This window comes from Camellia sinensis, chromosome 10 (assembly GCF_055761805.1).
Source record: "Camellia sinensis isolate YWXY chromosome 10, ASM5576180v1, whole genome shotgun sequence".
In the NCBI taxonomy this organism is placed as follows: domain Eukaryota; kingdom Viridiplantae; phylum Streptophyta; class Magnoliopsida; order Ericales; family Theaceae; genus Camellia; species Camellia sinensis.
The window spans coordinates 73,739,486-73,763,546 of record NC_138970.1 but is presented as its reverse complement, the minus strand read 5'-3'; the positions used below and the strand labels follow the sequence as shown (position 1 = coordinate 73,763,546).

General features: G+C 40.7%; 2 protein-coding genes, 1 long non-coding RNA gene and 1 pseudogene across 4 annotated transcripts; 1 reads left to right on the top strand and 3 right to left on the bottom strand.

Annotated features, from left to right (window-relative positions):
* Positions 1-4,499: 4,499 nt before the first annotated feature.
* On the top strand, positions 4,500-6,639 carry LOC114268551 (uncharacterized). Its single transcript, XR_014343293.1, has 3 exons — positions 4,500-4,877; positions 4,970-5,047; positions 5,198-6,639. It is a non-coding gene; the product is annotated as an uncharacterized LOC114268551 (long non-coding RNA).
* A 1,569-nt stretch (positions 6,640-8,208) lies between these two features.
* LOC114268552 (NEDD8-specific protease 1 pseudogene) lies at positions 8,209-21,256 on the bottom strand (annotated as a pseudogene). The gene is made up of 2 exons (XR_014343292.1): positions 21,126-21,256; positions 8,209-8,934 (listed from the first exon to the last, which is right to left on the bottom strand). The product of XR_014343292.1 is annotated as an NEDD8-specific protease 1 pseudogene (transcript).
* On the bottom strand, positions 14,051-17,111 carry LOC145800485 (uncharacterized). Its single transcript, XM_082890171.1, has 5 exons — positions 16,991-17,111; positions 16,115-16,779; positions 14,837-15,451; positions 14,501-14,725; positions 14,051-14,395 (listed from the first exon to the last, which is right to left on the bottom strand). The coding sequence occupies exons 1-5, from the start codon at positions 17,109-17,111 to the stop codon at positions 14,051-14,053; spliced, it is 1,971 nt and encodes a 656-aa protein (XP_082746297.1).
* LOC114268556 (uncharacterized) lies at positions 17,190-18,359 on the bottom strand. The gene has a single exon (XM_028209737.2). The coding sequence runs from the start codon at positions 18,357-18,359 to the stop codon at positions 17,190-17,192; it is 1,170 nt and encodes a 389-aa protein (XP_028065538.2).
* Positions 21,257-24,061: the final 2,805 nt, after the last annotated feature.

Genomic DNA, 24,061 nt, shown 5'->3' with positions numbered 1-24,061 from the left:
CCGATCTTTGGATCGGGCGAGAGGGGGTGCTCATAGCTGACCTTCCCCAATCGTACCCAAGTTCCCGAGCCGAGGCAACTTTGGTGATGACGGACACGTGGCCTTTGGCACCGAGTCAGGGTTTCCTAAATTCTCCCATTTTAAAATATTTAGGTGGCGACTCTGTATCTGGAAAAGCAGTCCATGTTTGGCACTTCTTTTCAAAAAAATATGTTTCTCAAAACGATTTGCCAGATTTGGACTCTTTGGTTCAGATTAAGAACCGTGACACAAAATCGAGTCCGAGCTGTAGCGGGGGTCCCTCGCGGGCGCGTGCTACACATGGGCAGTTCCATGTATAAAGTATACTGCTTGGTGATCGTCTCACCTAATCTTTAGATTGTTAACTGCATAAGTTAATTCAGCTAAGTTTCTACTAACTATTTGTTAAGTTTAACGAGTTGCCTAGTGTTTAAAACGGAGTAAGTTTCGATCTTTGACTAATGTGAATCCCAGTGTTCAAATAAATTCATCTGAAGTTTTAGAACTAGAACTACTCCTCTGTCTTAAAAAAATAGGTTTTACATTTCTATATTAAGCAGTAACACAGTAGCAATTTCTTAAGCTTGTGTTGGGGGCAATGGAGAAGGAATACTAACTGCTTGCCAAGTTCTAAGCTATTAAGTTGAGCTAGCTAGCCTGAACCATTTTATCCTTCGGGTATATTATTGCGTGATATTGGACAGTGAACAGAATTTTATGACACAAATGTGCCAATTTGTATGGCTAACATCTAGAAATAATTTGAATCTACAATGCATTGGGACGAAAGAATTTTTTTTTTTTTTTTAAGGATTTCACGTGCAACTTTTGATCTGAGGTTTTGAAGAGGCAAGCAAGGGATGTTATGATTTTCCAAAATTCTCTTTGCTTCCTTAAAAAGAAAAATTAAATAGAATCTCATTGTGTGCTATTAAGCCTCCACATCTTGAACTAGTTGAAGTGCTAAGTTCTGCACTTTTTGGTTTCTATGCTTCTTAAGCTCGTACGTTTCCATGTTTCATTTTTTTTAATACATACGAATACTGTGTGGTAGAGGATTATGTTGTCAGAAGCATTGTTTGTAACTTCTAGCCATGCTGAGATCATATTTTCAGCTTTTAATACTCACATCTGCCCACATCTTTGTCTTCATTACAGGTCTTCGTTATAGATGGTCTAAAAAGGTTTTTATTCTTCTTTGTTATTCCGATTGCAGGCCATTGAACTATGGCTTGTAGATAGAGCAGTTTACCAATTGAGAATTCTCTGGGGGAAAGAATCCACAGGAATTATGACCTTTTACTTCGGCACAGGTTGCATATAGCTGGGGAAGTGAAACTTGCAATTAGGCATTGTTTACTAGCTAACCATGGCATTAAAGTTCAAGACCTAAGGCAGGTTCTTCTAAGCCATCCACAGGTTTGGTATTATTCTTATAATCGTTTTGATTGCTGTTGTACATCAAGAATTTTATTTGAGACTTGATAATATTTCAGGCTCTTACACAGTGTAAGAACACGCTAACAAGGTTGGGAATGGTCAGGGAAGCTGTGGATGATACTGCTTTTTTTTTTTATCAGTAAAAAAGAAACTTTATTGATGTAATATCAAAGTATAAGGTACGAAATAGAAAACATCAATAAAGAGAGGCAAGTGCAAAAACATCACAATGAGCTAAATCATCCCAACTAAGTCGGCACCAAAAAGCACATCCTATCATTTGCTAACACCCACCAAGTTGGTGAGCAACCAACCAAAGAAACAAAACCCCTCAAAACAGAGCAAAGTCTAACTGCCCCTGCTGAACATTGCAGCCCAAAGTAAAAGTCCACTGCTGGGCATATCAGCCTACTGCTAAGCATAGCATATTAGTTCATCAACACCAGCAAATCAGATTACCAACAAAACAGATCACCACCAGGAATTGCAGCCAGCTTCCCACCCAGCACTTGCAACTAGCTTCTTCCCATAAGAACCATAGAAAACAAAAAAAAAACGATAGACTCAACAGAACATTCCTATCATGACCCGAACCCGCCCCCGTGGGTTAAGGACATAACCAGCCAATAATCATGAGATTACCTACGGCCTCAAACCAAACCAAAAGTATTTTAACAGAGTTGACGGGGGCCAAACGGAAGCAATTTAAAACTTTGTCCATAGAGCTGTACTTACATGGCACATTATGACAAACCATCCAAATAACTATTAATAACTCACAGTGAAATATGTACTACATAAGGTTCTGTACATACAGGATCATATAAGTCTAAGTCAACCCATCACGGCTATATACAACATATGCAAAGTCTTCGCCAACATGACAAAATATAAATACATAACAAAAAGGCGAAGACGGGTCTCGTGTGTGAGACACAAGGCTGACTCTCCCAAAACATTTGTTGTTCCACATAGACTTCACTGGGGCTGGGTTTGGACTTCTCTGGGCTCACCTACAAACACATGAATGAGCGTGAACGATAGCCCAGTGAATAATATCAAATACAGAAGTTATACAAACGATATGTAGAACAACATGCATCAAACGGCCTTGGACCCAATTCATATTTCTATTTAACATATATACACAATTTGGGTCAAGTGACTACGGTTCCGAATAAACTGGCCCTTGGCCCTTTTAAACTTTCATTCGTGTCAAAACAGCCATTGGCCCATTCAGATGACAAACTAACCTTTGGCCCATTCATTCGTTCATGTCGAAACGGCCTCTAGCCCATTCGTTCTTGTCAAAACGACCTCCGGCCCATTCATTCATGTCAAAACGGCCTCCGACCCACTCATTTGATATAGCAAACGTTGTCCATCAATCGAATCAATGAACTTATAAACTTACATAGAAGTAAGCAATTGGACAATAACATATTTCAGATATCTTTGTTAAGATATTACTCACAATGATCTGTTGGTTAGTTTGCCCTGAAGCTCGACCCTACACATTCCATGAACACAAAAGGGTCACAAACAATTCGATCTATTCTAAATTCACATTTTCCTCTTTAGGCTTCATTCTTATCTCTTTAACTCAATTACAATGCTCAATGCATGCCTAAGAGTACTTGGAAGTGAAAGAGAACAGAAAATGAAACACAGAATGTCTTTTCAAAATTTCAGAAAATAGGGTCCCCACTCGAGCGTACCCTTGAGGCCTGCAAAAGTACTGGATGCATCAAAATTACGCTCGAGCTTGAAGTCTAGCGCTCGAGCGGAAGGCCTCACTACATGGCTCCCCGCTCGAGCGTGAAATTACCCCGCTCGAGCGGACACCATGTCTGCAAAAAGTACTGGATGCATCAAAATTACGCTCGAGCGTGAGGTCTGGTGCTCAAGCTGAAGGTCTGTCTAAATAGTTCCCCGTTCGAGCGGACATCCAAGTCTGCAAAAAAACTGGGAGCACGAAATTCACGCTCGAGCGGCGGTTTCCTCGCTCGAGCGGACATCAAATTTTCTTGGTTTTCTAGAACATGTTCTTGAGCTCCAATTCGACATTCAACCAACATTTCTTGCATGCAATAACTCAAACTTCAAATACACTTGTACTAACATGGTATAAACCCCAAATTACAACCCAATGAAGCTCAATTTCACAAATAGATCACATGCATGTCCCAATCTTTCATCAAACTCATTCTAACATAACAAATTCATGCATTCAAGCTCATATTCTCATGAATTGTACATGCATGTGCTATATAACCCTTACTCTCAACTTAGATGATGAAGAGGTGATCAAAACATGAGCTTCAACTACAAACTTACATGGATCATACCCTTTGTGCTCAAACATGCAATATTCAAAGCAATTACACACATGCATGCATACATTGACCTTCAATTCAACATAATAACTCAATTTCATTTCAGTTCTTACTCTTGATTACCCAACTAGCTTGAATACACAAAATTACAAACTAGAATCCATGAAATACTCACCTAGGAGCTTTAATTCCCACAATCTATAGCAAATTCTTGAGTAATCTTCAAGGTTTCCAAGCTTTGAGATCAAACTTCAACTCTCTCTCTCTCTCTCTCTCTCTCTCTCTAGACGACCCTCACTCTCCTTCCTTAGAGCAATTCGGCTCAAATAAACAAGAAAGAGGAATTGAGTGTGTGTAGTGCCCCTCTTTAAGCCCCACTAGTCACAATTATTTCCATATAAAATATTTGGGCACTAATTCATCAATTCAATCTGATCCGAATCATTTTTCAATTAAATTTCACTGTGGGCTCTAAAAATTATGCCAATCACAATGGCGCAATCAATTTCGGTTTCTATGGCCAATAGGGCCTTCAATTAAATTTCCAAAGCAGATAATCAAACAGATATTCCTACGGTGAACAGATAGAAATTCAAAACCACATATTTTTATATAATGGCACACAAAATCATATTAGACACATAATCATACCCATATTAAGGACCAATTAACATATTACGGAACAGGGATATCACAATTCCACTTCTGAGCATATCAGTCCAACAACTGGTGCAGCAAAGGTAGGTAAAAATTGTCAGTTAGCCAACTGTTTGTTAGCTTCTCCAAGTCTTGGATACCACCATGGTAGCCTTGCATAGAAGGCCTCCTAGGCCAACTTAACTTGGAGTAACCTAAATGAATATATATGAATCATTTTCTGGTGATAGACTTGTGTTTGTAAAATTTCTCTTGATAATCTCGACACTTTTGGAACTAATTATGGTTTGTCTATGATTGTAACCTAAATTTTCTTCATGTTTATAGTTTGTTGCTTTCCACAAACTAAACGACATAGGAGCAATTGCTAGCTCTACTGCTGTAAGGATCTACGGAATGAATATACTTGCTGAAGATATTCAGGTTGCTATCTAAAATTACTAGTTTAGTTATGAACTTTGCTTCTTTGTTGATATTATGATTGCATCAAGTTAATAATGCTTTGTCTTCAACAGGATGACTCCGATAATGTCACTCAATTTCTAGTTCTTACAAGAGAACCTATAATTCCTGGCACCGATAGGCTATTCAAGGTTAGCGTCTCACTTTACGAATCACTAGTTATTGTGCAAGATAACTTACCATGATTCTATTCCATATCTGCTTTGAAATGTTCAAGTTTCTAAAATTTTCAGTGGGCATGTTTCACTAACCATTGTTGTTATTCTTTTGGACAAGTATAGTTTTCTTGCTAGAGGAAGGTCCTGGAATGCTTTTCAAGGCACTTGCTGTTTTTGCAATGAGAGAAATTAACTTAACTAAGTTATGTTCCTTTCTTGGGAATTTTGTTGTCTCTTCTTATTGGTTGGATGAAAATAAAAGCTTCTATTCGTAAAATTTGTGGAAAATGTCGACTAATCCATAGGCGGGGACGAATTAGAATAATTTGTTCAAACCTGAAACATAAACAAAGACAAGGATAATCTAAAAGAGACTCTTTAAAAGACTCGATATACAAATATTAGATCTGTTTTGAACGGAAATGGATATATCCATGAATTTCTTTCTAAAAGAAAGGAACAATTGTACAAAAGACAAGAAATAAGTCTTTTTACGAAGTATAACTATAAATTTTTACAAGGTACAACTATATCCATGAATTTGTTACGAAATCGATCATAGATCAATTCCCTTTTTTATTTGGGAGTATTGAATACACCCATAATTCTGAGTTTCGTGTTACTCCCAAGAGACATGTCAGATCCGAGGCATCCCAATTGGATACAGCCGTACTGACAGCCTTTGTTGTTGTTTTGCTGTTGAACCAGATTGAAAGTCGCCCACTGCAGAAGCAGGCCTTGCAAACACTAGACGATAACAATAATAGATTTCCAAAGTAAATATACTGCCCAATTTGTCTGTTGCATTTTTATGCATTTGACACTTTCATGATTTTACTGGTTTCCACACATCGTTTTGTTCATCTATTTGCTCGATGCGTTTGATATTCTCGTACAGGCACTTCCCTTATCTATTCTATGTGGATTTTGAAGCATCAATGGCTGACCAAAAAACATAGAATGCCCTTGGGCATCCAAAGGTGTAGTCGATTTTATTATCATTCAGCTTTGAAATATAAATTTTAGTTGTAGATGATATAGGAAGATGTATTCCTTTGGCAGGAGATTGCTACATTCTTGAGAGTGTTGAGGAGTTACCCAGCGGACATAAGCATGTCGTGAATGAATGCTGAAGCCCTGGGTAAGAATCCATTATTTATCTTCAATTAGGCAAAAGTAAATTTTCACAGAGAATCGATTTTGTCATTTTGTATTAGAAAGAAGTCGTGTTAAAATGATTGGAAGTTTTACAAGGCCTGATAACTCTATAGTACTTATCTAAGCAGATGTATGGTTGTTGGCAATCCATTTAGATATTGAGTCTCCCAAACTTATTTAAAATGATGAGCTCCTTGCCAAGTGACTCCAAAGTTATAGGCTGATCGAGCTTGGCTCAAAAAACTAATGTGCTCCAAGTGAGGATTGTCTTTGGTTTTACCCAGGGTGTGACAAGTGCTCCAACTAATTTTGGTTTTATAATGAATGTTGATATATTAAAAACACTTTTCTCTGTGAAGCTAACACTATTGCTAAGCTATAAGGTAAATGAAGCTTTACGCCATAAAAATCGTATCTACTACTAACTGATTTAGGACAGGAACTAGCTAGAAGAATATTATATAGTTGACTAGCTAGCTACAGCTAATAATCTTTTTGTCTTCCTTTCTGGGTTTTCTAGATTACATTTCTAGACATTTGTAACTGGCTTTTGAAAGTTTCTCGTAATGTGCAACTTTTGATAGTAAATCTGTCCAAATGAGTAACTTGTGAAGTTTTGTTTTTGTCTTTTTGTTTTTTATTAGATTTTGTGATAACGCAGGGCTCCTGGTTTTTTTGGGCCAAAGAGACATTCTAATTTTGTTTTTGGTCTCATCGACAAATATGTACATAAATTAGAGATGTTTGTGCATTGCTGGAAGTAGAGATTCTAATCAATATCTCATACCGTAGATGGGTATGTAGATTGTGTTCTCACAACATTCTGAAACATCAGTCAAAACTAAGGTTGTACTATTCACTTTTCAGGTGCATTTTTTTTTATTGATTTTTCATTTTCTTCTTCATATTAGATTGTATAAACAAAGGGGAACAAATGCAGGCTCTATTTTTGTACCAGTAAGCTTGTACTATATGATTACTCTCAAAATAGTTGAGTTCCTCAAAATTCATGCTTCTATTCTAGGTATTTTGACGACTTTTGGAGCAAATTTGGTCATGACACTTAGATTCCCCACCATTTTTTATCTGCTTATGATATGCTGAATGCACTTACAAAACAAACCATCCACAAATTTTTTGTTGGAATGTGAATAACTGTGTTCAACATCCTTATCAATTGTTGAAACTATTTACCAATGGATGATAATGAAAAATAACATCAATATTCACATATATTTTCGTTATAAAACAAAGATGTAGCAATTTATTTTTAGAATTTGTTTTTTTATTTTTATTTTCTTTAAAAAATAGAAACTAGTTTGACTAAAATAATTAGTTTGCCCCAAAACAAATAAAATTATATAAAAATGATGAGTATTTTTTATTTTTTATTTTTTTCATCAAACTAATTTGTAGTTTTTTTTTTACCAAAGAAAAAATAATAATAATAAATACTTTTTAAGAACTCCGTTTGTTTTTCATTACTTATCTTCAGTGTAATAGAACAAGAAGATCAAAACATTTGATTCCAACACAACCGTGACAGTCTCGAGACCATCCAAAATAACATGTATGTTGTAGCTTATGGTGAAACAACATAAGCTTATTTCAGTTAATTTTTAATATCAAATTACAAGTGGATTTGAAAAGGCAAGTTGGTAAGGTTTTTGCTTACAGAAGCTGTTTTCCCCTGAACATTCACTTAAATATCTCCTCTTTTTTAAAATATTACCATCATGCTCTTGGATAAAGGGTCCATCCCTCATTTTTCTTCTATTCCTGAATCTCTACAACTAATAAGGGTTAAAAAGACAATTACACAATAAAAGTCATTTTATAACTTACTTAAACAAACACTAATCTCTGAAACTTAGATTTATAATCCAACTATAAACTATAATCTATTAAGTTAAAATCCATAATCTATTCTGATAGACGCAGAAAAAAAGACTTGCAATTTTTGAATCTTGAACTAATGCAATTCAAGATTTTCACTTCATGGCCATGAATCTTTTTACTAGCCCCAAAATCTCCTTGCGCATCTTGGCAACAACAGGTGGATTAACCTGCTCATTCATCGTAGAAAACCACAACCCATCTTCATCTTTTAGTTCACTTTTGCTTTCATACCAGCTGCGTATAGCTTTCGCAATAGCTGCAACGTATAGACCGCAATCATAGCCATTCACTTGCTATGGGGTTTTAGAGTACTCAACATATTTACAAGCTGATGCTATATCCGGGATCCCCATATATCCAACAATAGCTCTGTAAAGCTGTTTGGCATGCCCAACATTAAGTCCTCCGTAGCTATCATGATGCATGAATACATTTGCGTTTTTCTCAAACAAGAGTAAGCTCCAATGGTTCCCACCTTCGGTTTCTGTCACATCATCGTTGTTATTGACAGGAAATATTACCAGTTTCTTACTAGAGAGATTAAGGGGTTCTATGAAATCCTTGAGGCTTTCGATATCTGGGCAGTTTGCTATCCAGAAAGCAATTGTTGAAACCAGTAGGATCTCCTCGGAAGGATAACATGAAGGAAGATAACTGAAATAAAAGTCAATGATGCGATCATTTAGAAAATATGGACCGTTGAGAATGTCCAGATCTGATCGTCTGAGTACAACATCATTGTAGCTGAGAATCTTCTCATCTACTGCGGATTTCCTCATCTTGTAGATGTCAAATATGTATACCTGGTGAAATAAGTTGATTTTGGTAAAAATATGTACAGGGGAAAAAAAAACTTTAGTGGCTGAATTTCATAATTAAATGATTATGGAATGTGCGTACCGGATTCCGCACTAGATGAAAGTGGATCGGGGCTCCGCACTCAGTTGGACTATCAAGGGACCGGGACTCCTACCACAAGAAGCACCGTTAGAGCTGCCCGGCCGGGGTTGGCCAGATAACCCCTCCGGCGTGGAAATCAGTGATCGGAGAAGGAATGTATGTTAAGTGTGATTAGAACAGTTCTCCTTAGTTCAGTTCAATTCAGTTACTTTCAATGTGAAGTTTATGAAATATATATAGTATTCCTTACTTGCTTTTCAAGGTGGTTTCATGGAATGTGGATGCTTCCAGGTGTCCTTTCAGCATTGCTCCAGGTGGGGGACCACCTGGTAGTTGTCATTGATTGCATATACTCATTGTAGGCATGCTGATAACAAATCAGATTCCTTTGGTTCAACAACTTCCGTGATTCTAGTTGTGGAGGACCAGCTGAGGTGGCAACCTGCACATGCTTGCACTCACAGCTCCCACGTTTCCTTGTGGTGTTTCTCCAGCTCGGTACTCATGTACTTCAATTCTTTACTGATGTGCCTCAGCTCAGCCTTTTTTAGGATCATTCATGGAGATGGGCTGGCCCATTATCCGTTCGGCCCACAGATTTTGTTTCGCAACTCGGCCCAGACCAGCACTACGGCTAGGCTAGCCTTTCCACTACGGGTTGGGCCCAAGTGCTTGAGGACTTGGGTGGACTGTTGATCATAGAGTTGGGCTCAACTGGTTTGTCCATATACTAATCTGACCCGCTTGGATTCGGACTTTGTCGGATTGGGCCGGCCCAAGGCTTGGACCTGACCCCTTTTCACATTTAGCCCCTTCATTTGCCCCCTAGCTCACGCTAAGGTTCCCCTTGGGGGGAGCTATTATTCGGCTTTCCAAGCGTCGCGTCGTTTTGGTTCTCCCCCAGTTCGGCCTTGGTGGCGGTTCAATCCTGACACACAATTCCTGCATGCGTCCTTTCATGTAACATGTGGCGACGTGTGATAAGTGTGCAGAGATAATGCGTCGACTCCATACTGAAGGTCGTGATTCATGTACCTGCACGCCGACTGGTGTAATAAATGCTCAGGCTATCAATTCAAATCCCTTGATTTACTTTTCTCATTCCTCTAGTGAGTTCCAAAGAGAGAGAAAGAGCTTCTTCCCATTCCTTTGGACTGATCTCGTTGGTGCTCCGCTTGGGCTTCTTCGCCGCTGATCCTGCTTCACTACCACTGTTCTGATCTCTGTAAGTTGTCTCATGACTCTTCTTCTCTTTCCCTTTTCTGTCTTAATCATCTTGTTTGGCCCACTTGCTATTCGTGTCCCATACTCTGTTATCTGAATCCTACTTCTGTCCCATTAGGTTAGTCAAATGGGGAAGTTTCGTTCCTTGGTTGATACCTCGAAGGCCATGGCTATGTTCCATCTAGATTACAATATTCCCCATGACGTTACCCTTTCACTGGCAAAAGTAAACGCCAAACATATGGGTACGAGGAACACCGTTGCCTTTCCCATCGCGGCAATAGTCGAGGGAGGGGTTCGGTTTCCTCTTGACCCGTTAGTGCGCCGTTTGCTGCATCAAGTCTAGTTAACCCCAATGCAAGTATTTGTGAACCTTTTCTGTGTTGTTTGCGGCGTGTCTGCCCTCAATAGACGACTGGGCCTGAACCTTGACATATGGGATATCTTGGGATGTTACACCCTTTCTCATAACAAAGACCATAGTACATATTACCTGCGTGTTCGCTCGGCTGATTGCCACTTAGTTACTGGACTACCTGATTCGAATAAACACAATGACGATTTCCTATAAGTTGGTGGAAATTGGGAGTTCCCCGCCAGAACCGAGTTTCAGTCTGAACGGATGCCACAGAAAGACGGCTACCCAGGTTCGGGCCTCTCCTTCTAATGCCTTTGGTGTTTCTTACTCTATTTTGAATATTGCTCTGATGGGTTGCTTTCTTTTTACAGAGTCTTCCCGTTTCCAACGAAGGCCGAACCGAGAGAATGTTGAAGCCATCAAAGCTGCCTTGAGGTATAAAAAGAGATTTGCACCTGTGTTATTGGACTACCAGTCAACTTACCGTTCTGTTATTCCAAAGAAGGCAAGGCTCGCTGCTGCCCTTCTGGACTTTGATACCGAGACTGACACGCCTCTTACCCCTCTGGTCTCGAGTCAAGATGTATTTTCTGAGAGAGCGCCCTCCCTTGCCCCCAGTTTTGCAGGGAGCGGGTCTGTGGCAAAAAGAAGGGTGTTGGTGGATTTAGAGGCCGAGGCCTTTGGAGCCTCTAGTGCTTGGCAAACCCCTCTAGAGAAGACCGAGGTGAAGAGCCTCATAGAGGTAAAGATGGAAGTTGAAGCTTCTAGGACCCTTGTGACTGCTGCCGAGCCCTCAACTTTAGTCGCTGCACGAGCAAAAAAGAGAAGAAGGGAGGTTGGCAAAGCAGTGGTGGGGGAAGCTTCTCAGGATCCTGCTGAGGATGATGCTTTTGAGAAATGGGAGCCGCCAATATTGCATAAGGGCAGACCCATTTCCACCTCTGATTCAGTTGTCGCTTCACAAGATTTTGCCTTTGATTTGACCAAGTTTTTGTTGTTGCCGGTTGATATGGCCGACCATAATGGGCCTCGTGGCATTCCTATCTTGAAGGGGACCCTTCAAATGATGACTGTTATAAGTGTTTTCTTCACTTTACTTAACTTCGTTGTTGCGTTGATGTCTTCCTTTTTTCTAAGTTCTTTGTTGTCCTTTGCAGTGTATCCAGAGAATGCACCTGTCCATTACCCGTGCTGAAGAGCTGGAAAGGGCCGTGCTGGAGGCTACAATGAACGTAGAGAGATTGATGGTAAACTTGGAGTCAGAGAAGGAAGGACGCCGAACCGCTGAGAGGGAAGCCTTTCGTTTGAACAAGATTGTCGTTTCTGCTGAACAATCGAAGGAGGCTGCCATTGGGACACAGGCTCAACTCAAGGGAAAGGTGGCCGAACTGGAGGCCGTTATTGCCATGATAGCTGCCGAGCGTACTGCGCTGGAGGCCAAGCACTGGCAACAAGGCTGGGATGAAGCTGGGGCGGCGTACAAGGAGAAGGTTCTAGTGCTGCGAGACAAGCTCTTTGTAAAGGATTGGACGAGTGCCTTAGCCGCTGCGATGGTTCCTGAAGGCTCTTCCCTGTATCATGATGTCTCTTCCCTGTATCATGATGTCCCTGTTCCTTCGAGATCCTTGGGTTTGAAGACTATTTCTACCCCTGCTGTTCTGCCAGACGATGTTTCCCTAAAAGATGATTCTGCAAGCAAGACCTAGAGCGTGAATGTTGCCGCTGAAACGGTGGACGTTGAAGGGGTTGAAACCCTAGAGACCGAAGCCACGAGAGATGTGGTTGAGGTGGCTCCTACTTCTCAGGAAGTTGGAGCTTCCTCTACTTTTCCTCCCGCAGATGGCCTGGACAAAATTGCTGATGCTGCTCCTGAGTTGCCCACTGTTGATGAAAATTGATGTTGCAAGGATTTGAACTTTTTACTTTTCTGTTTTGGTGTATTGTGGCTCAGTTTCCATGACGGGCTTTCTTTCTTCACTTTATCAAGACAATTTTTCCTTTTCTTTTTTTTTTTTTTTTTTTGTGCTGCTGGTTGTGAGGCCTTCTGTGCCCTTTGCTGGATGATATAATTTTCTCTTTGAACTTGCAATTTGATGCTGTTTGGCTTTTATGTCTGAATGTATTCTATACTGCTTGCCCCGGGCCGAGCTCTGTTGGGACCTTTGGGCCAAATAGGTGCTCGGTCTGATTCTATATTGTCTTTAAATAGATGCTCTGTCTGATTTCTGTACTGCTTGCCCCCGGCTGAGCGCTGTTGGGGCCTTGGGGCCGGACTGATGCTCAGTGTGGCAATGCACTATTTGCTCCCGGCCGAGCACTGTTGCGACCTCGGGGCCGAACTAGTGATCGGCGTGGCTAACGGATATGTGGTATGGCTGTGCTTTGAGTTCGTAAGTGGGTCTTACTTAGGTCTAGGTTGGTTTCGAAAGAAAACAATTGTTTGCCCCCACCTGGAGCTAAGTAAGATCGATACTGAAGAGTTGTCCCTTGTATAGAACTGCTTGAGTCTATTTCAACTTTGATAGTACAAGTGCATTTGAATGAGAGAAATGCAAAGAGGGATGTCTTACTCAGGTCCAGGTAGGTTTTAAAAAAAATAATTGTTTGCCCCCAGCTGTAGCTGAGTAAGGCTGATACTAGAAGTTTGCTCTTGACGTAGCTCAGTTGAGTTTGTTCCAACTCTGCTAGTTTGAATCAATACTGAAGTGTTGATGTGCTGATACTTAAGAAGTTCTGTAGGTGCAAAGATGTGTGCTTAAGATATGTCAGTGTAGTTTCCACCAAGCAATTCCACTTGGCTAAATAGAGATATTTTACTTAAGATACATTAGTGCGGTTTCCACCAAGCAATTCCACTTGGCTAAATTCCAATTTAGTTGCCAAACATTTTTCCACCAAGTTATACCACTTAGCATGTTTGAGTGCTAACCAAATTTAAATTCTGTTCAGTCGTTCTGAAACTGAGCCATTTGGGTTAAAACCAAAGTTAATGCTGTTTGACAAACATCAAAGCTAATTCCGTTTGGTAAAGACCAAAGCTAATTCCGTTTGGTAAGAACCAAAGCTGATTCCGTTTGGTAAGAACCAAAGCTAATTCCATTTGATAAACATCAAAGCTAATTACAAGAATTGGATTAATCTGAGAGGAGTGGGAAAACATTTGCATTGGTCAACAAATAAGTGCCTTTACATCCTGATAGAGAAGTTAGGGGATGATTCTATTGATAGTATTTCTTGAGGTTTGCTACGTTCCAAGGCCGAGGTATCGCTTTGCCATTCAAATCCTCTAGGTAGTAAGCTCCATTTCCAACAACGGCTGTGATTTTATAGGGACCTTCCCAATTCGGCCCAAGTTTGCCCTCACTAGGCACCCGTTTGTGATCCATGACTTTCCTCAAAACCAATTCTCCTGGTATAAATTGCCTTGGGAAAACTTTTTAGTTGAAACTTCTGATGAGCTGCTGCTGATATGCTTCAAGTCTGATCAGCGCTGCCTCTCTTCGGCCCTCTACCATATCCAGTGCTTGCGCGATAGCTTCCTCATTACTGGAGCTTTCAAATAATTCAGACCAAAGGGTTGGGAGACCTACTTCGAGTGGGATGATAGCCTCTATTCCATAGGTTAAAGAGTAAGGTGTTTCTTCTGTGGGGCGTCGTGCTGTAGTTCGGTAGGCCCATAATACGTGAGGTAACTCTTCAACCCATTTGCCTTTGGCATGTTCAAGCCGCTTTTTCACTCCGTTGATGATGGTTTTGCTCGATGCTTCTGCCTGACCATTGCTCTACAGGTACCCTGGAGAAGAGTTCATGTACTCAATTCTGAGGTCGGCACAAAATTTTCTAAAGATCTTACCATCGAACAGTGTTCCGTTGTCCGCAATCAGTACCCGCGGAATGCCGAAACACACTACCACATTTCTCAAAACAAACCGCTTTGTGTCGGCCTCTTTGATGCTTGCCAGTGCCTCAACTTTAACCCACTTGGTAAAATAGTCGGTTGCAGCAATGAAGAATCGCCTGTTCCCAGTGCCTCGCGCTAATGGTCCAACAATATCCAGGCCCCATTGCACAAAGGGCCACGGGCTGGTGAGTGGAGTGAGAGTTTTGGCTGGCTGATGAATGAGTGGAGCAAACCTCTGACATTTGTCGCACCTCTGTACGTACTACTGTGCATCTTGTTGCATCCGTGGCCACCAGTACCCGTGAGTGAGGGCTCAGTGCACCAGTGACCTTCCGCCAACGTGGTATCCACAAATCCCAACGTGAATTTCGTAAAGAACATTCTCGACAGGATTTGGATGCACACATAGGAGGTAGGGGCCATGGTAGGAACATCTGTATAGCTTCCCAGTCGGTGAGATCCAGAATCGAGCTGATTTATGCCTGATCTTGTTGGCTTCCCTTCTGTCTTCGGGGAGTTTACCAGATTTCAGAAAGACCAATATTGGATCCATCCAGCTCGGCTCTAAGTTGTTGCAGAGGACTAGAGATGCAATACTTGGTTCTGGTACAAACTCAACCCAAACTCTCCGGGCATCCTGTGTATCCACTGATGAGCCGAGGCATGCCAGAGCATCTGCGTGGCTATTTTTGTCCCGACTGATTCGTTTTACTCGTATGGATTGAAATTTTCTAAGTAGGTCTCTAGCCTTGCCTGTGTACATAGCTATTCTTTCATCTCGAGTTTCATAGACCCCAAAAAGCTGGTTTACCACTAGTTGTGAGTCGCTGAAAACAAGAAGTTGTTCTGCACTGAAATGTTCGGTGCTACGCAAGCCAACCAATAACGCTTCGTACTCGGCCTCATTGTTTGAAGCCTTCAAGCCTAGCCTGAGAGCCTGTTCCCAAATAAATCCTTCTGGAGAAATAAGAACTACTCCTGCCCCCGAGCCTCGGTTATTGGACGAACCATCGACGTAGAGTTGCCAGATGTTTCCAATAAAGAGTTTCCATGCTTCCGAAGCACTGGGTTTTCCTTGTTCGGTGGCGCATGGCACTTGTGCCGAACTCAGATTCCCCGGTTCGGTACTCTGGGTGGGAGTAAATTCTGCGACAAAATCTGCCAAGACCTAGGCCTTGATTGCTGTCCTGGGTTGATACCAAATGTCAAACTCACCAAGTTCTACTGCCCACTTTGCTGTTCGACTAGAGAAATTGGCTCGGCTGAATACAGATCTGAGGGGGAATTCAGTGAGGACGTTAATGGTATGCCCCTGGAAGTAATGTTGCAACTTTCTTAAGGCGATAAGCAGCCCGTAAGCTAACTTTTCCAGTGGTAGATACCATGTCTCGGCATCTAGTAAAGTCTTGCTGACATAATATACTAGTCTCTGTTCCTTGTCAACTTCTCGAATTAATACCGCGCTCACGGCATGATCTGAAACTGCTAAATAGAGGTACAGCTCCTCTCCCGGTTCTAGAGTGGACAGTAGAGGAGGTGTACTGAGGTATCTTTTGAGGCTCTACAGTGCTTTAGTACATTCGCTCCTCCATTCAAATACTGCCTTTTTCCTCAAAAGCTGGAAGAAGGGCTTCATTCGATCTGAGGATTTGCTAATAAACCGATTCAGTGCGGCCGCCATTCCGACTAGTTTCTGCAGTTCCTTAGACTTTGTTGGCACTTCGAGATCCTGTATTGCCCTGATTTGATCCGGATTCGCTTCAATTCCTCTGTGAGTGACCATGTATCCCAAGAACTTCCCTGTTCCTACCCCGAAGGCACATTTCGAGGCATTGAGGCGAAGGTGGTGGTTTTTCAGGATGCTAAAAACTTCTCTCAAGTCTGTGAGGTGGTTTGTAGCGAACTTGTTTTTTACTACCATATCGTCTATATAGGCTTCCATGGTTTTCCCTAGTTGGTCTTTGAACATCCGAGTGATCATTCGCTGGTAGGTCGCCCCGGCGTTCTTGAGGCCGAACGGCATTACTCTGTAGCAGTAAGTCCCTCTCGGAGTGATAAACGCTGTCTTTTCTTGATCCGGACCGAACAGTGGTATTTGATAATAACCGCTATAAGCGTCCAGAAAGCTCATGCGCTCATGCCCTGCTGTTGAGTCTACTAGTTGATCAATGCGAGGCAGCGAAAAACTATCTTTAGGGCAGGCTTTGTTCAAGCAAGTGAAATCGATACAAACTCTCCATTTTCTATTCTTCTTCTTGACTACAACTGTGTTAGACAGCCATTACAGGTACTGAACTTCTCTGATTGCACCCGAGGCCAGGAGTTTTTCAACTTCGGCAATTACTGCTTCGGTGTGCTCAACTGAGGATCTCTGACTTTTCTGTACAATGGGCCGAGCTGAAGGATTGATGTTGAGCTTGTGGCAAACAAATTCTGGGTCCAACCCTGGAGTATCATATGCTGACCACGCGAATACCTCCATATTTTCCCTCAGCAGTTCCAGCAGCTGAAGTTTCAGCGCCTAGCGAGGTACCGATAAGGAAGTACTTTTTCGGGTCATCTTCTCTTACCAAGACTTTCTCCAAATCCTCTACCATCTTTTCCTCTGGAGTTCCCCCCACATCTTCCAAGACTGGCTGTCCAGCCACTTCTACCGTCTGTACCCGATTGCAGAGCTACTTTGCCTTTAATGCTGCCATGAAACAATGTTTGGACGCAACTTGATCCCTTGAGATCTGCTCTACTCCGTGTTCTGTTGGGAAACGGATGAGCTGGTGATAGGTTGAAGGGACTGCTTCCATTCGATAAATCCACGGACGGCTAAGTATGGCGTTATAAGGGGATAGTGTATTAATAACCAAGAACTCTATCTGGAGGGTTTTTGTCCCCGCTACGACTGGCAATACTATTCTGCCGAGCGGCCATTCCGGCTGTGAATTGAAACCGACCAACGGGGCTGCTGCTGGGGTGAGATACTGCTCGGAGAGGCCGAGCTTTCTGAACAAATCATAATACAGTTTGTCTGCCGCACTGCCCTGATCTACTAGGACTCGTTTTACATCAAATCGTTTCCCAATTCCAACAGTTATAATCAATGCATCAGTATGTGGATGCTGTATGCCTTCTAAATCTTTGCTAGTAAATGAAACAGTGCACAAGGGGGATTTAGATACTGTACGCACCTTTTTCGATGCCGGCTCCACTGACATGATTCGCTGAATTTGCGCAGCCTTAGCGATCTCTTCCTTCAGTGCCTCCTCAGATTCCTGAGCCGTTGTCCCATGGATCACATTTATTATTAGCCGGGGTGGATGCTCAATATTTGCTTCTGGAGGTGGGTTCCCCAGCTCGGCCACTTCCTTATCCTGATCAATGTATTTCCTTAGGTGTCCAGCTGCCACCAGGTCTTCCAAGTGTTGCTTCAGTGCCCTGCAGTTCTGAGTCATGTGTCCCTTGTCTTGGTGGTAGGTGCATCTGAGCTTCTGATTGCGCCGAGCTGGATCTCCCAACATTTTCGGCGGCCAAACAAAGAAGGGATCTCTCTTGATCTTTTCCAGGATTCGATATATTGGCTCTTTGAACACAATCACAATGGCTTCGTGGGATTTGGATTTATCCACCTCATTCACTGCAATCTCTCGGTGTTCTCCTCGATCCGTTCTCTTCTTCTGCCGGGCTGTTTGTTCTGCTGACACTACCTCGATGGGGATCTGATCGTCTTCGAGACGAGCATACTGCTCAATCCTGGTGCGCAAGTCTTTCAAAGCTGTGGCCGGGCGCTTGGTAAGTGATCGTCTCAACTTACTTTCCTGGCGCAGACCATGTTTGAAGGACATAACGGCCATCTGCTCGCTGCACACATTTTCTTCCAGATCATTATACTCTTCCCAGTATCTCCTAGCATAATTGCGCAGCGTTTCCTCTTACTCCTTCCTGAGGCCGAACAGTGTATTCGGCTCTTTTGGGATCTTAGTATTGGAGACGAACCTGGCTAGGAACTCTTCGGAGAGCTGCTTCCAGCCATGAATCGATCCAGCGGGGAGTCGATCAAACCATCGGAGTCCGGTTTCTCCCAAGCTGGATGGTAAGACCTTACACATCAGTGCCTCATCTCGGCTCCATAGGGACATCATCTGTCTAAAATGGCTGATATGTGTCAAAGGGTCCGATTTCCCATCGTACGAAGTGAACTTTGGTGGAGTGAACTTCTTTGGAGGTCTCATGGTCTCAATCTTCGGAGAGAATGGCGAAGAGACGAGCCTGTCCAGCGCTCGATGTTCTCTCTGGTGAACAGTACGGTCCAAATGATCTCGATGTTGCTCGTTCTGCCTATTGCCAATCAGCCAAGTGCGAAGGTCCTGAGGAGGGTATTCAGTTTGTTGACTAACCGTCTTCTGCCTCTTGGCCCTCTTCCGGTGTGACCCACGGGTGTGGCTACTCACCGCTTCACTCTGTGCTGGGATAGGTAGGCTTCATTGCCCAGAGTCATTCCTGAGGAATTTTTTCACTGGTAGTTCTCTAGACGAGCTCCTTTGTTGCAAACGAGAGGGCTCTGCTTCCGTCCTATTTTTCGTCGGATCACCCAACACCTTCTTAAGTTGAGCTTTCAATTCTTGTATCTCCATTCCCATGGAATCTATAATTCGATCTCTATAATCCTTTTCCAGAAGGAAATGATGAGAAGAACCTCTGGCGAAGGGCAGTCGATGCTCGACGGATTCGGGGGTTCGATTATTGTTTCCAGTTTGCTCCTCCAGAACTGTTGGGAGTGCCAAACCTTTGTCCTTCGTCTTCTCCGTCTGTGGAGTATGTGCTGAAGGCGGAATGTCCTCAATCCCCATTGCCGGAACTGAATGCAGAGCTCAGAGATAAAGTGATCCACGTTCACCGCACCAATTGTGCGTACTGGATTCCGTACTAGATGAAAGTGGATCGGGGCTCCGCACTCAGTTAGACTATCTAGGGACCGGGACTCCTGCCACAAGAAGCACCGTTAAAGCTGCCCGGCCAGGGTTGGCCGGATAACCCCTCCGGCGTGGGAATCAGTGATCGGAGAAGAAATGTATGTTAAGTGTGATTAGAACAGTTCTCCTTAGTTCAGTTCAATTCAGTTACCTTCAATGTGAAGTTTATGAAATATATATAGTATTCCTTACTTGCTTCTCAAGGTGGTTTCATGGAATGTGGATGCTTCCAGGTGTCCTTTCAACATTGCTCCAGGTGGGGGACCACCTGGTAGTTGTCATTGATTGCATATACTCATTGTAGACATGCTGATAACAAATCACATTCCTTTGGTTCAACAACTTCCATGATTCTAGGTGTGGGGGACCAATTGAGGTGGCAACCTGCACATGCTTGCACTCACAGCTCCCACGTTTCCTTGTGAGGTTTCTCCAGCTCGGTACATCAGTGTTCCCATTACTCTAGTAGGGGAATTTTCCACACGCTACAGTCTACAACAATGAACTAATAAGGTTGTCTGCATTAACTAAGTCAATAGGTTTTACAAGTGAACATGAAAGATTTTGATCACCTTTTTTGAAATTTCAAGAATGTTTAATTAAGAATATACAACTTGAGAGGCTTTCTTTAGTAAGTGTGATAACCTTAACTCTGCCATTGGGAATGCTTAAGGAACCAAATTTATGGTTACCTCAGTTTCCTACTTCCTCAACATCATTTCGTTCTTTATCTTATTTATTTTCTTCTTTTCTTCCAATTATCTGTAGTTCTACATTTCCTAGTGTTAAATTATAATCCACATTTAGCTGGACCAGAAAAAAACCAGTAATACTACCCCATAAGCCGTCCCCAACCAAATTTTAATCACCCTTACAAATCTACAACCTACATTATCAATGCTCACAATTATTATGTTGAACTCTGAAATATTTGGCATCAATGTTAACTAGCATTCCCTTGATTCAGTTTCAGATGAACTTCCCTACACTAATGAATATTAGAATCACTAACCAACAAAGTTGTGTGGTTATTGTCCATGCCTAAAACAGCAGAAGCACCTAAATAAATCCCATTGTCAAAAAATTCCCACTGTCATAAGGATTTAATACGGCTTATAAACTTCTTGTTTTGCAAAATTACCACACTAAATTTATCAATGTTCTGAAAAAATTTTAAACAATTTGCCACTGGACTGACAGGATTTCTAAATATTTCATTTTTCCTCAAAATAACTTACAATCATCAAAGTCAGTACTACTATTAGACAAAAAGGAAACCCATCTTGGCCCAACCTGTTAGGGTTCTGGAATAAAAAAAGCCACTGCCTCTAGACCTAGCAAGAGGCATAAATCAAGAGCCCACCATCCCCAATTTATATATGCATATATTCTTTATGGAATTTTTTTTCTGTAGCATAAATATAAAGTAGTTCAAAACATCAACGGAAAGTTAAACCAAGTTGTGAATGATGGTGAGGCATGCCACCAACTAGATGGGTCTCTAAACATATACTCTCAAATTTTTGGTGAAAAAAGTCCAAATCATCCAAATAATATATAAATTTACGCTCTGTTTGATCATTCAAACAGTTGAAAGTAATAGAATAAAAAGGAATCGATTAGAATTGGATTGATAACCAAACATACATTCAGCCAATTTCTTTTCCTTTTTCCAGTAATTTCCTAGCATCCAAACAGAATGAAGAAAAGAATTAGGTAACTTTTTCCTGTTCGAATTAAAGCCAGGAATCACAAGAGTGCTGCCAGAAATCATGGCTCCTTTATGCGTTAATGTGTTCCCATGCATTGCCAAGTCTTATGCTTTGCTAATGCCATAATATGTCAACATCATTAAATTCAACTGTAATGTCTCTCTCATTTGGTTCTCTCAACAAAATCATACAATCACACATACTTGAAAAAATACCAATACAACCACAAGCCCATAAACAAATCACAAACCATGAAAACCAGTATTACCAAAAAAAATTGTTTGGGTTTACGGACATCCATTGACTATCAAATACGTCAGCTACATGTGAGCCATATATAACAAAAAATTATTTGTTGGTGGCCAATCACAATTCACCATGACGATCATGTTTCCAATCACCCAACACAAACGCAGGAATCCCACCATCTCTACCAATCACAACAACCCTACATTACCTTACTTGGCCGTGCCCCGAGACCACCAAATAACTTCTCCTATATTACTCATTTCTTTTCTAATTAAAGAAAAAAAAACTACCCCTTCCCGTCTAGGTAATAAGATGATAGTAATATAACAGTTGCATATTGGGAATTTGGGATACGAAATCACAACAGTGGGATGAAGAACACTTTATTTAACAAAAATTTACAACATTATTGAATCAGGGAGATCCAAATAATTACTATTAATTATTCTGTACTTTCCCTAATGGCACATTTTTTTAGATCTAGTAAATAATATGGAAAAACTACAACAACAACCAAAAAAAAAATCACCAAATTTAATATTATCCATGGTCTGTTATCTTCTATGTGGTGTACGTGAAGTAGCTTCTCTGAAATCAACAAACAAAATACGACCCAGAATATCAAACTCAACAAAGGATCAAAACCCCAATCTGAAAGGGTGGACCACTAAAACTCTATCACAGAACTACAATCTTGAGAGAGACAAATTTGTAGATCTAGTAAATAATATGGAAAAACTACAATAACAACCAAAAAGAAAAATCACCAAATTTGATATTATCCATGGTCTGTTATCTTCTATGTGGTGTACGTGAAGTCGCTTCTCTGAATCAACAAACAAAATATGACCTAGAATATCAAACTCAACAAAGGATCAAAACCCAAACTGAGAGGGTAGACCACTAAAACCCAATGACAGAACTACAATCTTGAGAGAGAGAGAGAGAGAGCTAGGATTTTTGAAGAGACGAAATCGATTAGATATGATCAATTTTGTTGATGATGGAAGAGAGACTGGCTTTTGCAGAGAGATTTCAGATTCTAGGTTTTGATCCCCCGGTGAATGATGATCTAAATACGTTACATTCGACGTTAAAAAACAAGCAATTGAACAACGTTATCTAGTTTACAAAAAAAAAAAGAGTAAATTACAAATACACCTAATGAGATTTACTTAAAATGCGAATTGTTCCATTTGGTTTGAAAAATTATAAATACCTCTCTGTCAGAATTTTTTATTTAACAAAATTAATTGAAAAAGTGAAATTTCTAACTGTTTACCTATACAATAATAAAATTATCTGAATTATTAATTGAAATAAAATTTTAACATTATTAAAAATTGTTAATTAATTTGTTGATTTATTAATAAAATGATCTATTTGTTATGAAATTAGAAACGTTAGAGGATATAATGTAATTTCTAGAACCACAAGAAATAATTTGTAATTTAAGTATATCTCATGGAGTGTGTTTGTAATTTATCCAAAAAAAAAAAAAAGGTTATCAAAAAAAAAATTCTTTACATTGTAAAACATTATAATTTGATGTATATGTCTATATTATCAAATAAAATAATATTTGTTTGTTTATTTATTTATGTTTACAATTTCGTATACGACAAAATATTTTACGTGGATGTTTATTAGTTCAACATTTTTTTCCTTATATTTTTGATGTGGGATGAATACAAAATTTTAATAAATAAATAAAAAAAACCCTAATTTTGGATGGATTAACACCTTTTTTACAATTTCTTATACAACAAAATATTTTACGTTGGTGTCTAGTAATTCAATATTTTTTAATTATATTTTCGATGTGGGATGAATAAAAAAAATTAAAAATTAGAAATTAGTAATAATTTCACAAAATGTTTACAAATTTACAACAAAAAAAAAATTATAATTTTAGAAAAAAAATTTGGTATACATTGCATATGGCATGTGTGGGTGTAAATTTATGACCACACAACCAAAAGAGGAACTCAACTGGAGAGCACCGACAGAATAGATTAAGCCCAACAACCTGTAACAAGAAGATGAAAATCCGGCGGTGGTTCGTCCACCTGTGGGCACTCCGACGATCAAGTCAATAATCAATATCTCTCAAAAATAAATTGTGCTTAAACTCATAAAAAAGAACATATCTTAGACCCACGAGGGTGCCATGCTTTTATAACCAGCAATGACTTGATCCCTTTAGAAGCCTAACTTCAGTGGACTCAGACTCAATATTCATCCTGGACCCTCAGCTAGATAGAGATAAACTCTTCTTGAGTCTTATCCTTATCTAGCTTGAGATCCTCCTCTGTTCTAGGACTCTTGTCCCTTATCTACTTATCTCGGATTCTGACATCTCCGCAAATAACCTCAACCTAGCTTAGATCATCTCAGCCACGTGATCAGGCCACGTGGCACCTCGGCTGATACTTCGGCATCACCTTAGCCACATGCTGTCATTCACAAAATACTTTTCCATAACTGCCCCCTAGATTTTGTTACCTCGGCAACCTAAGGTGATAGAACCTACATCGTTTGTCCATATAGCATGTCGGCAAACAATCCATTCATCTCTTCGACCGAAATCATGACTCGTCGGCTTCAAGTAACCAAGACTCT

What these genes read in the sequence shown, in the direction of transcription:
- LOC145800485 (XM_082890171.1), bottom strand. Translation starts at nt 17,111, where the DNA reads ATGGTAGAGGATTTGGAGAAAGTCTTGGTAAGAGAAGATGACCCGAAA. An exon ending in TGCTGAGGGAAAATATGGAG is followed by an intron (nt 16,780 to 16,990) that starts GTATTCGCGTGG and finishes TGTCTAACACAG; the next exon opens with TTGTAGTCAAGAAGAAGAAT. An exon ending in TGTGTTTCGGCATTCCGCGG is followed by an intron (nt 14,396 to 14,500) that starts GTACTGATTGCG and finishes GGGTACCTGTAG; the next exon opens with AGCAATGGTCAGGCAGAAGC.
- LOC114268556 (XM_028209737.2), bottom strand. Translation starts at nt 18,359, where the DNA reads ATGGCCGTTATGTCCTTCAAACATGGTCTGCGCCAGGAAAGTAAGTTG.